Source organism: Centrocercus urophasianus, unplaced genomic scaffold (genome assembly GCF_019232065.1).
Source record: "Centrocercus urophasianus isolate 14NV4802_14NV808 unplaced genomic scaffold, USGS_Curo_1.0 seq_33, whole genome shotgun sequence".
In the NCBI taxonomy this organism is placed as follows: Eukaryota; Metazoa; Chordata; class Aves; order Galliformes; family Phasianidae; genus Centrocercus; species Centrocercus urophasianus.
The window spans coordinates 6,849,164-6,862,479 of NW_024884900.1; the positions used below are offsets into that span (position 1 = coordinate 6,849,164).

At 42.9% G+C, this 13,316-nt stretch overlaps 1 protein-coding gene across 2 annotated transcripts in view; it reads left to right on the forward strand.

Moving 5' to 3' along the window:
- Positions 1-13,316, forward strand: part of LOC122166410 (protein spinster homolog 2-like) — a 123,316-nt gene that overhangs the window by 19,370 nt on the left and 90,630 nt on the right. For both annotated transcript variants that reach the window (XM_042830166.1, XM_042830165.1), the window contains exon 2: positions 12,271-12,336. In XM_042830166.1, coding sequence (XP_042686100.1) covers positions 12,271-12,336 — 66 coding nt within the window. The remainder of the gene's footprint in view (positions 1-12,270; positions 12,337-13,316) is intronic.

The following is a 13,316-nucleotide window of genomic DNA, read 5'->3' on the forward strand; positions in this document are numbered from 1 at the left end:
GAAAAGATTAATTCTCTCTTGTTTTCATTTCCATTATCCCCAATACCTTGCGGGGAATAGCTTACAGGGTGAACGACTTCTGGGACCCCATCTGGAAACCATTGCAGTGTGGAGGTTGGTGAGGAGTGCTGCAGCTCCCTTGGTGAGGTGTGTGCCTCCTGGGAACACCTGGATGCCTGTTCAGACCTGTACAGAGGTGTTTGGGTGGCATCCATGTCTGGCTGTTGGAATGACATAAAAGCGACCTTTCTAGCTTGGCATTTCCCTCTTTTTGAAAACAGAAGTTCTTCAATGTATGGTAGCTGGCATACCTATCTTCCCAGGTCCTTGTGGGCTCACCTGCTGTCCAGATGCACTAAAGTGTATTTGAGGTGCACTCTATCTGTACTACGGTGTGTTCTATGCTTCTGTCCAGAGCAGACTTCTGTGGGACTGCCATAAGCAGTGGTACACAGGTGCTCGGGTGCCCAGATTCTTAGCAAATACTTTGTGCACTGTGTAGGTGCTTGGAAGCAAGCATTATTCCAGCCAATATGGTGAGCAAAAGGAATAAAAGCTTTTGGGCAAGGCATGCTTATGCAAGACGTTAAGTCTGCACCTGCAATATGTATACCCCACAGCAGAATGCTTGACAAGGAGTTTCTTTTATCTGGGAATCATTTTATCTGCTAGCACTGATCTTGGTGCTCAGAGTTTGCATTACTTCCTGAATCCTAATTAACTTTGCTCTGACCACACAGGCACGTTGCAGCTTTCCTGAATAACCCTTATTAATCAGATGGCATTCAGCTTATTTGTTGCTTTGCCTCAGAGACAGGCACTGTGATTTTTAATTCGTCCTCCTATTGCTCTTTATTTTCTGCTCAACATCTAAATAAAGAGTAAATGTTCAGAGTGTTTGACATATGTCCTAAAAAAAATACCTTCAATACCAGAAGCTGAAGTGCAGGGCCAACGAGAGTGGCTTACTGTTCAGATAGAGGACTGAAATGCCTTTTAATTTTAAACTGCATCTTTTCTTTTTCTTCTCTGTTGAAGCAGAAAGCACGCACACAGACCCCAACAGGTTGTTTCTTCAGAGGGAGCCCTGCCTTTTATGTTCTGTATGAGTTTTGTGGCTCGGCATTTTCCTCCTGACCCCATCTCTTCAGCAGCTTAGATATTACTGTGCAGAAGTAAGGTGTGGGTAGGGAGGGAGAGATAAATACTGCTTGCATTATTTCAGTGATTGTTGCTTGTGTGTGGCACCACTGTCTGGCCTTGATTATCTTCAGAGATTTGACAGTTTTTCAGTTCACCTGTGAAAACATCTAGAGATAAGGAATGAGAGCCATGGATCGTCCATTGCAAAAATAACGTCTTGCTGGCCACCAAAGAAACCTTTGGGGTATTAAGCATCGCTGCAATAAGTTTGCAAGGTTTAATTTTATTTTATATATATATATTTTTCCCACCTAAATTGTGGGGTGTCTGAGCTTATGGAAAATTGATGACATTTGCTAACAAAAGTGAGAGTTCTAAGTGACCTGGGATTAATGCACAACGTCCTGTGTTTGTAGCAACTGAGGAGTAACATTGCTGATTTGCTTCTTCATAGAGAAGAGAAGCCACTATTGCTGGCTGCAGATTTATAATGCACATAGTGATACTCCTATCTCAGAATGGCTGAAACAAAACGCTGCCTGAATGACCAAAATAAAGACCTTGAGCAATCCTAGTAAATGGAGATATGAATCACAACAAAAGCAGTTTCTTTTAAACTGAGTCACTCTCCAGGTTATTTTTCACTTCTCTCTTCCCTCAGTGTTTTAATCAGTTGGCCCATTTCAGCCCCATTTTAAGAAGGAAGGAGGACTTCTCCAAGGCACAGTGCTGAGGATTCTGCAGCGGGGAAATAAGAGTCCTTGTGATGTGGTCTTAGCATTTATTAGATGTGTAAGAATCCAGAAGGGCAAAAGATTTTGGACATCTACATCCTCTGAAAAAACTTGGAGAATGCTTCCTCAAGACACAAAAATGTAGGGGAACAAGAATAAATAATTCTGTTTTTTGGAACTAATTTTTTTTACTATAAACTTGCAAAGAAGTGGCTCATGGGGCACTGGCCAAACGATGGTTTGAAAGCATGGCTGGCTGCTGTGAGCTACGAGCTGTGGTTGAGTTCAGCTTCATCTTGTGATGAGCTGCCCTGAGGTACACCTGTCGTCAGGGAGTCAGTGCACATTGGTGAGCCTAACACATTTCAGCCTCCTTTTACTGTTTACAGTGAGGGGGGAAGCCCAAGCTCCTTTTCTAGCTGGCTGTATTACGCTGTCTCCTGAAACAAGTGGAGGCAGTGCCTTTTTTAAATTCCCTGCTCTGCTGGCTATCATTAATTTAAGTGTAGATGGGTCGCTGACAGCCATTAAAAAAAAATCTGACATTCTAGAAATGAAAGATTCACTACTAATTTAATATATATATATTTTTTAACATAAACTTTCTGCAAGGTGAAGGAACAAATTTTTTTTTTATTTAATGTGTCCTGGAGAGAGTGTACAATTATTAATTTTTTTCCAGATTTCTGTACTCATCTATTTTTTAAGAAATTCATTACTGAATGCCCTGAGGGAGAGTTCATGGGATTTGGTATCACTTGGAAATTCACACAGAGAAGTTAGTGAGAACTGTACCTGTCACTGGCTGATATTGAATTTTGGCAGCATCTAATATTCAACTATTTCCTAGCCTTTCTACAGGAAGAACTGGGCTTCATCTTTCTTGAGGCAGGAAATATGATGCAGCGCAGTATTTACCCATGGGAAATGTTTCCTTTTGTGTGGAAATAACATTTGGGCTCCTTTAGCCTTGCAGCAGTTAAAATGGAGGTAGGCTTGTTGGCTTTGCTGTATCACAGGTGCCAGTGACTATGAAATCAGACTGCTGATCAAAGACCTTTGTGTCTGCAGTATCAGAGGCCCAGCAGCCTTTATCACCTACCCACAATCTGCAGATGTAGTTTGAACATGGAAACAGGTTGAAATAGGTGTGCTTTACCAACACTGAAATAAAAGCTATCCTAAATCAGAGAGACTCTCTCCTAATAACAGCAACAACAAAAACGTTCCTGTTTTTTATTTGGGATGCGCATCTTATAATTAATCTTGCTTCTCCTAATTTGCCTTTCATCTGGGGCTCTTCACAAGTGCTTAATAACCAAGCCCTGCTGTATCTATGACACACATGATTATTGTTATTATCTTCATTTGACTAATGTGGACTCAGACTGTATAGGATCAAATAATTTACCCAAGGTTAAATAGTGATGTAGTGTCAGGATTGGGAACGTGTCTCTTAAGCCTGGGTTTTCAAAATGGATGTGTCACTGGGTGTAAGCACTGCTGCCCTGCTAAGACAGCCCTCGTGGTGGAGGTCCTATGGCAATGCAGCCAGGCAGAACCCCAACCATTGCTGCAGGTTTTAGCTTCAGAAATTGCTGCAGCTCACACCGAATGAAAGACTCTGGGACAGGATTTCCTGGAGTCAACGTTGTCATGTGGCTACAAGAATGACCCATTCTAATTATAGAGATGCCTCATGCTCGTTCTAGATTTTAGCTCCTGCTCTCATTTAACTGCACACTCATGCAGATATAAGGTTTTGCATTCAGATTTTACTGCTGTATTGGTTACCAGCTGTAGTAGAATCTAGTAAATACTTTAATAATTCATATTTAAGAAGGTAGTCTGCAGCATTCAAATACCTTCTGTGATAACTCCAGAGCTGGTTTCTTTTTTATTTTATAGCACTGTGGGTAAATCCTAGGTTTCTCAACAAGATTTTGTGCTCCACACAAATCTTCTTTGAAACACCTGCATGCCTTACTAATTAACTGAGCAAAGCCACTTGTCTTGTTAGCTGGATGCTTGGAATAACTAATGCAGCCTGTTTACGGTTATGCACCATATTTGATCATTTCCTAGCATAGCTTGGGCAGTGCCCAGTGTCAAATAACAAATGCTTAATGCATTTCTGGGGGAGATGCACACATGAATGTGTGTGTGTGTGTGTGTGTGTGTGTGTGTGTGCAGAGGAGGAGTGTGATGTTGCTTTGTGCTTAGGGAGGGATGTTTTCTGTCAGTTGGAGATGTAGAAGTTGGCAGATGGCTTTTCTCTCCATATACAGATCACAAAATGTCTGTGTCTGAGGTCTGCCCCTGACCAGAGGACAGCTTTAAGTAGCCATGGAAGAAAACAAGACGACTCCAGGAGACTGCTGTCATAGTGCATAGAAATACACCCTGGAGTCTCATCTGCTGGATAAATATCTTCCTCAGGTCATGTGAGGGTATGAAAAGGGCTCCTTGAAACCTTTGGATTTCTTGGTGCTGTGCATTAATGCACCACACACTGTTTCTTGCATGGATCAGCGTGCTGGTGGTGGGAGAGTGCCTTGAGTGAAGGGAAGAGTGGGAAGAGGGAAGGAGAAAGGTGTGAGAAGCTGTGATGTCAGGCTGCCCTGCAGGCCAGGTGAGTGAAGAGACCTGGAAAGTTCTGGTTATGCTGCTCATGAGAGAACAAGGAAAGCAGGCAGATACAAGGGAGCAACTTGTGAAGGTGGATTTGGAGTAGCTTTATCCTGCATCCTTTATGTGTTGGTGCCTAACTGCCTGTTCAGTGGCAGTGTCTGTAAGCTTAAAGCACATATTTTACATTAAGGGCTATTCTAGGGTTACTAATGATAGGATAGATACTTATATCTGTAGTCAAAAGCTTTTTCATCTGCAAATTAAGCCAGTAAGATATAGAAAGTAACTTGAAATAGTAGGTTTTCATCTATTTCTCGCTTTAGAAATGGACTGCCGCAGCAGTTGGCATCCCTGATTGATCTGTGGAAGATATGCTATAGGAAATTCCAGCTTTTCCTGCTGTTGCACTTAAAATCTGAAGTTCCTATCCAGATGTAGGTCACATAGGGAGATTTGAGTGGTGGACATTCACTAACATTAGAAAGGCACTTTTAAAATCGGTGCCTTGGTGGTGAGAGTGCTGGAGAAGTGCTTGTGTACCCCCTCCTCCCTATGCTGATGTGAAGTGGGTTGTCAGAAGGCTTAATCAGTCCAGAACCACGACAGTAGGTGTGTCTTGTTCACCTTGAAATCATGGTGGTTCTGTGCTCCAAAAACCTTGGGATGTGTCTGATGTTGTGTCTGGTGGCTTTAACACCTCACTGCTGTTCTGCAGGCCGCTTTGTACAAGGTATCTGCATCTGGAATCTCCTCTGCACTGTCTAAGACACTCTGTAGTGAAAAGAATATTGCAACTCCTTGCAACTGTATGCAGATATACCAATATGCCCTGGACAGCTTATGATGTTCCAAAATAGCTGTGAGGCATTGCTAAGCAGAAGCAAAACGTAAATGAGAGATGAGATGCAGTCACTTGGAAATACGTCCAATCTGAGTGCATGTTTCTACAGATTTGATAGAAATCTTCCTAACTGGAGAAATTAGCTGTCATCTGCTGTAAAGCATCAGTCACTTATTACTCCTGTTGCTCACTCGTATCTCAGCCTTCTGTGTTACAGAAGTGTCTGGCCTTAAGAGGGGAGAAATGTGTAAAAAAAAAAATAAAAAATCCTTGCTCACTACAGCCAATGACTTCAGAGAGCACAGAGGCTTTCTTCTGTTTGCCTTCACAGCGTTGAATATGACACTTTTTCTTGAAATAAGTGTATTTAACATTTTGAGTTTTATAATAATGAACTGTGATATACTGACAGGCACAGAGATCTAGCTGCTTGTGCACAGAAGGGATAGCAGAGGTCTTGAGATGGACCTTCTGTTGTCACGCAGCAAGTGGAGCTGTGTCAGGATGAGATAACGGTGCAAGTTCACCTGGTCTGGGTGAGCAAGGCAGGCAGCAAGCTGGCTGGCCAGAGGTAATGCTCACACAGAGTGAGGTCGGGGCAATTAGCCTCGTGTTGTGTACACCATTAATTCACAGTTTCGTGCCATTAAAATATTTGCATGTTCTTTGGCTGGTTCCAAAACAGCAATATTTTTACTAGATGAGCGATACCAGGTTTTTAGTAGGCTATGGGAGTAAGTTTCAAATGTGTTTTTTGTGAATATAAGAAAGAAGATGTAAGAATAAAGGCATCAAATTGGTTCTGAGAACTAGAGCCTAATCATTGCATGGTATCTCTAGAAGGACTTGTAAATGACTTTCTTTTGCTAATTTTTTTTTGTCTGGCCAGAAAACCATGATAACAGGGCTATGAAATACACAGTCACATCCATCCAGAAACAATCTTCACAATCTCTTCAAAGAGACTTTGCAGATGCCTATTTTCATCTTCCTGCCATTTGCGGCTCATGCCAGGATCCTGACTCACTGTCACTCTGGTTCAGTGATACACCGAGTTTTCCAATAAAGAAAACAAGGGAGTGGTGAGTCACTGCCTCAATACAGATGTACTTGATTTGCTCTACCATTATCTGTGGTGTTTTTATTTATTTTCCTTAGCTTCTACACCAAGTTTCTCAGATATATTTCTTTGCAGAATTGGGTAGGCTTGTTAGACGTGGGTAAGGATGGAAGGTCAAAAGGTAACTGGCACTTTTGGTGGCAGGTCCACCCCTTACTGCCATAGCATGCGTATGGAGAGATTGAATGCAGGGAGTTTCTGGATTTTCAGAACTATGTTTTTGGAGGCTCTGCTGTTTCATCTGGAATTTAAAATGGCACAGGCACTGGCAGTAAAAATATTTTTCTTCCAGTGTGGGACTAGAGGTATTACTGTGCAGTATGTGCCTCACTTAGTTTGTATGCATTAAAAGTACTAGAAGAAACTTGAACTGAGGCCTGAGGTAAAGAGACTTGGTATGGGAGAATGATCTGGCCACACTCATCAGAAACTGTTAATGTTTATAGTAGACATCTGAAATGACAGAATACCTTAGCTGCTAGTTATGTTTGTGTTTATTATTTGAAGTTACAGCTGCTGACTTTGACCATTCCACATACAGGAATCTAAGTCTCAACAGACAAGTTTGTTTTTAAGTCCAGGTGTAGGTGCCAACTCCTTTTAGCCAAATCATGGCATTTTTCTCTAAGCAGTGTCTTTCCTTGGCTTGTGGGAATTGCAAGGCTGGAGAGACGGGTGAAGGCAGCAGTCTCAAGGTGAGATGAGGCCAGGGAGAAATTGAGGATCTCTGTGGAAGCTCTGCAGCAGGGAGGAAAAGAGAACAAAGCGACACAGTGAGCTGAGTGGTGAGAGCTGTTGTTGTTTTGGATCACAAGCAAAAATTCTTCCAGGTTTTGGAATTTATTTAAGTTCTTGGGCTGGTATTGGCTGAGTATTCCATGCTCTCCATTTGATGAGGGCTTCCTTCCCAGCCACAGTCCTGGGAACAGGCTGCACTGTAATTAAAGAGATGAGGGATTTGATTTGGGTGTGGTCTTGCCACTGAGGCACCCAGCATTTGGCAGCTATGGTTGCATTCAAATTCCTATTTGTTTTGTTTTGATATGTATTATTTTTTAATCTGAGCAGGACTGGCTGTCCGGGGCTGCTTTCCCTGCATGCCCTGACCCTGTGTTAATGGTGCTTTCTGCTAATCCATTCTACACCTGATGAACTTTTTCATCCCCTCCCACTCTTGCAGGCAATTTTGTGCTAAGACTTTGCATACAGCATTACAGTGCAGCTCTAGCTATGCTAGAGGAACCATAACTTAGTACTGCCTCCTTTCTGCTTGAGAGAGTGGAAGAAGTTTTTTGTGGTCTTTTAATATCTTCTTCAAGCCCTTAGCTAATTGCATTCTGTACTTTTTTCCCCAATACATAATTATGTGTTGCATACCATGTAGATAAGCTAGTAGTTCTTGGGAGTTAATGAATAGTTCAGATATTTCTGCATTGATATTATAATAATGATAAAACCATCAAATGGAAAAGTGGGTGTGACAGGTGGTACAAGTCTGGATAATATTGTTTTTCTATAGGAATAGAATAGGAATGGCCCAACAAAGCAGACAAATTTGTTTCATTTCCCAAGTAATAGTGCATCTAGCAGAGAACACAGCACCTGTCCTATTGGGAGAGGCCACTGAAAATGCTGCTGGGGAAAACAGCAAGTCCTCCTGTGTGTCAGTGCCACAGATGTAGGTCCTGATGGTTCTGAGTGCAGATGCAGCCCGGTGAGCTGAGCGTTCACCCAGTTACCCTCTGGTGCACACAGGCAGTGGGCAGCCTCTCCCTCCTCTGACACTATCAGCGTCTGTGAAGGCTTTGAACTCTCACACTGCTTCGCTCTGGGGTTTTGTTGGCAGATATTTGAGCAGCTGTTTCATGGCCTGCAAGTGCCTGCAGTGCTGGGCCTGGACGGTCTGGCTCATTCAGAGCTTTGGCTTTAGCTGCTGTGCTGGGTTTGTCTCTTCAGTGCTTCTCTATTACTCAGGGAAATCCCGTTCTAAACAAGCTGCTGTGGGTGCTGGCAGTTTCTTTTCAGTGCTTTCTAGGTCAGGAATTTCTTGCATGCCAGTGTGAGCAGATCTTGGGAAACCCTTGTTTTGATTTGTCAGGTCGCTGGGTTTGTTTTGTTTGTTGTTTTTTTTTTTCCCCCTTCTGATTCTGCAATGCAGTTTCAAAACTAAATAGGGCTTGTTTCATCAATGCACACTGTCATGTCATGCAACAGTGGAAATCACTTGTACGGAAGGTAAGTCAGTGCATGTGCCCTAAGGAAGCTCCTGCCAGTGTTTTCAAGCAGGACATCACCCGTCATTTAGCAACACCTAAAGAGCAGGCCTGCTTCTTTGTGCATGCAAGACTGGGAATGGTTTCATGACAATCCAAAGAAGATGGTACTACACTTCTGTTTTCAACTTGCCCATTCTGATAGCAGTGGGAATTTATCTTGAGGTACAAATGTCAGCAGGGCTGCCGCCATGGTTTTCTGCAGCTGAGTATTTAAATAGGGTCCAAACTGTGAAGCTTGTGTTTAGCAGCTAGTGGGTGGCTGAGCTGAAGCCAGCTCATTTGATCTGTGTGAACTGCAGTCACACCTTAGGGTTGCAGTGTAGATATAATCACAGAGACCTTAGAATAAACCTCTCCCCACCTAATCTTTTCACATGTTTCTGAACAGACAGGTGTGTGCACCACTCCTACGTCTGCAGAATGCGTTATTTGAAGCAGGTTGCACATGGCTGCAGGCATGAAGGAGAGCCTGGTGGTAACCAGGTTGCTTGTGTCTAATGGTTGAGAGGTCAGGGAGCTTCCCTGGAAACACAACTTTGGGAGTAGCAGGGAGAAGGTGCTGGGGCCGCATGTAATGTTATCAGTGCCCAGCTGCCTCATGTGGAAAGTTGTGTGCTTGGAAGGAGCCAGCATACATCTTTCTCCCATTAAAAGACACCTTTAAAAACCTTTGTGCTTTTTGAGTAAATAGCCTTATTGCCCAGTGTGGTGTCACAGCACAGAAGCAGCTTTTAAAGAACTGCATCTGTGTTACCGATGCAACTGACGCCCTATAGCTTTGTTTCTGTAGCTTCTCATTCCTTACACAGCTGAACTGTTTTGCACCTGCCTTAGAAGTAGTTTGAAATAGAGGTGTGATGCTTTGTTTTGGTGAGTGGAAAATGGGGCTCTCCCAAGGGAAGCTATACTGTCTTTCTGCTTTGAAATTGTAATTTCATTGTGGCTTAGCTCTTGAACACTCTTTTGTACCATTGCAATGCTTTATTCATGTAAAAATGTAGCACTGGTTACGTGAAGAGCCCAGATTCATTTAAATATAAAGGGTAACCAGGGCTTTCTTTACACTGGCTCTGCTATGGAGTGGTTCTGTAAATGATGGTTAACACAAGAAATTCCTGTTCAGAGCAGCTTTTTACCTTGCATCAGATGTTCTTCTTGCAGCTTCTGTTTTCCTGTAGCTCTGGTCAGCAGACAAAGTCTATCCTGGCAAGCAGGCTGCCTTGTGCATGGTCAGCACCACCCACCCTTGTCTGAAGCCTGACCTGAGCGCTTCCAGGAAAACTCTTCCCCTCCTGGAAGCCCTCTGGCACTGAATGTGGACGAGGTCAGCCACCTTCCTTGGCATTTCATTGACATTCTCTCCCTATCTAACCCTCCACACCCAAATTGCTCTTAAAGTCCTCTTTATGCCCACTACCCACAAGAATCTGATAACTGCCCTGCTGTCTTTGACAAGTACTTAAACACCAGAGCAGGACCAGTAGAGTAACCTAGATAGGGCTAAAGGAATTAAACCTGCAAACAGTCCTAATCATCCCTGTGCGTGGGTTTCTCAGCAAATCCTGTCTCTGTGCCCATCTTGATCAGCATACCACGTTAACTGCTGTCTGTATTTCAACTTACAGAGTTCCAAGCTCTGCATCAGCATTTACAGTATCTGGTTCAGCTGGTAGGGTGCTTTGAAAAGTTGGCACTGTGTTTCTTATATCTTTATTCAGGCCTTGGAACACCGAATTTGCTCTAAGAAATAATAGGTGGTAGCACTAACGTGCCATGTAATCATGCAGCCACTCGAATGGCTGTCAGCCTTGCTGGGAGGCAGCCTCAAGGAGAGTGGTGCCTAGATATGAACTGCTTATGGCTGCTTCCAGATCCTCCAGACGTGTATGTATGAACTTCCAACCAAAGGGGGCCTTGTCAGCCACACATGGCTTCCCTTTCTTGGATTGCATCAGGAGTTGGAAGATGCTCAGGAGCACATCTGTCTGCAGCATGATTGCTGTCCGGAGCCTGGATCTGGGTCCAGCTGTCTGCCTTCTCGTCATCTAGAGGCAGAAGGGAAAATCAAAAGCTCTATCTCTTTATTGTATTCTCCCTTGGTTTGTCACTGCTTAATTGTATCCCTGAATCTTACTAAAGTTTGGGGTGAGTCATTACCATGCAGAGGTGAAAACAGAGCTGTGCAAATTGAAGGGAGGAGTGTTTCTCCATGTGCAGAGCAGAATTCCCACAGCGCAGAGAAACTCCTATCACTCCATAGATATGTTGCATCATCTGCTAGCTGCTGCCTCTAATTTAATGCCCTAAATCCCATATCAAAACACTTGGAGTCCAAAGAGAAAATGAAATAGGCTTGGAGTAGGAAATTCACACCAATTAGACATGCAGATCTCTCTTAATCGTCGGGGATCTTCCAGGTTCATGCAGGCCTTATAATTGTGGTGCTGAGTTCTTATTGACTATCCTCAGAACACACTTCCTTCTCCACCATCAAAATGAAATTGGAGGAGTGAGCCAAGGTGACTGCTCTTCAGTGTCCTGAATTTATTTCATTTACGACTATAGCAGTTCAAGCTTGTAAAATACATTATGATCTCCTGTGGAGACAAGTACTGCAGAACTGTCATTGTCACCGATCAGATAATTTCTTTGCGATGTACAGAAAGACCTCCTCTGCTTCACTTTGTACACATCATTACAGCTCCTTGCACTTGCTGTTTTGGTTTATGGTACAAACCCAAAAGAACTCTTCTTTCTGAGGCGATGGTTTCTACCACATCTCAGGCTGTTTCTCCTGTTAACTTTTGGAGATTTAATGTGCCTGCTTGGCATTCTGGCCCAGCTGGGAATATGTTGGTGGAGGCAGCTCTGGACATGTGTGTGTCATTGATTAGGAGCACAGAATGGCAGAGTGGTTTGGATGGAAGAGATCTCTGAAAATAAGCAGGGAGATGGACTAGATTAAAGCATTGTTTGGAGTTGTTTTAGAGCTAAGTAGCTGGTTGCTTACCCATCTTTGGTAAGCTATTTTAAATTTATTTTACTGATTTGTTTTGGAAGCGAGGACCACCCAGAAATAGTTAAATATGAAAACTCCCATCATGGCTCTCCTTAATGAGATTTATTGAAACTTTTCAAAAGTTCAATTTAATTTGTCTTGGTTTTTTTAACCACTTGAAGCACCTAAGGTACAGAATCACATTTCCTTGTATTTCTGTATAATAACAAAGCCAGACAAACAACAACAACAAAACAAACCAAGCCAAAAATTTGTGATCTCCTTGAAGAACAAATACCAGCTTCCAATAGACGAGGATTTAATTCCCAAACTCTCTGCATGCCTCTGCTATTACAGTAGCAAATTACTGAGTGTGCATGTACGGAAAAGAAGCCAATGTGCAATCATTACAATTTGTATGTCTACAAGACTGGAATTTGTAGCTTTCCTGATGCTTTACAAAGTGCCTGAGATGTATGCTTTTCAAGGGCTGTGAAGGTACTAAGGTTCTTCTGTTTTCCTTGCAGGTGTGTTGTTAGACATCCAGCAGCACTTTGGAGTCAAAGACAGCGGGGCTGGCTTATTACAGACAGGTAAGAGTCTGTGCCATATTTCCTTTGAAATACATTCTTAGGAGGAAAATGAATGAAGATGGGAGTGGGTTTTTGTTACTGTTGTTTGGTTTGTTTTATTTTGCTGATGGGCAAGAGATCAGGGCTCAATGGCTTGAGTGCAAAAAGAGCCAAGAAGCAAAGCTAATTATATATGTCAAAGTCAAATAAAAGGTAGCTACCTGGATTACAAAGCTCTCAATAGACCAACAGCAGGATTCTGTTCTTGTGCAGAAGACGTTTGTAACGTGTGAGGTGTGATGCCCTCCATGTATTCAGAGTCTGCTGAACGTGCAGTATTTGGGAGTCCAGTGTGCCATAGAAATGTGAAACGCGTCAGGAAAATAGTTGAGGATGAAAGCTGCAGGAAGGGCTGACAATGCTTGCTTTCATGCTAGCTCACTGATTAAAAAATACTCCTATGATTTTGGTACATTGACATCAGACATTTTTCCTCCATGTATTTAAGGAAGAAAAAATACTGAAATTCTGTTGCCTGTCCTTCTGATGTTGCAGGCAGAGCTGAACGACCGTAGGAAAAAAAAGAGCTTTTCTAGCCTGTGGTTCAGAGTTGGTCTAAAGGAGTGGCTTCATCAAGGGATGGGAGACGATGCTGAGTAGCGTCTCATGAATGACAGCACATTTGTTCTTTATGGAGAGGTGAAAGGACCAGCAAGGCAGCAAATGCAGTATTTTAAGGAGAGAAGTAGTCTGGTTTGGAAGCCAGTTGTAGAATTGCGATGCTGGGGCTGTCAGGCTCCTCATCTGTGATTAGAGCATCTTGTCATGTTGCAGTACAAACTACTAATATTAGTCCATATTAGGGCCTTAAAAATTCTCTCCTGTCTCTTATGGGACAGAGGAGTTCAGCTAAGCTGAAGCAGCACATGTCCACAACAGAAGGTCTGAGCTTTGTAAGTGTTACTGATTATACGTAGCATCAATCAGTCATGTTCAAAGTG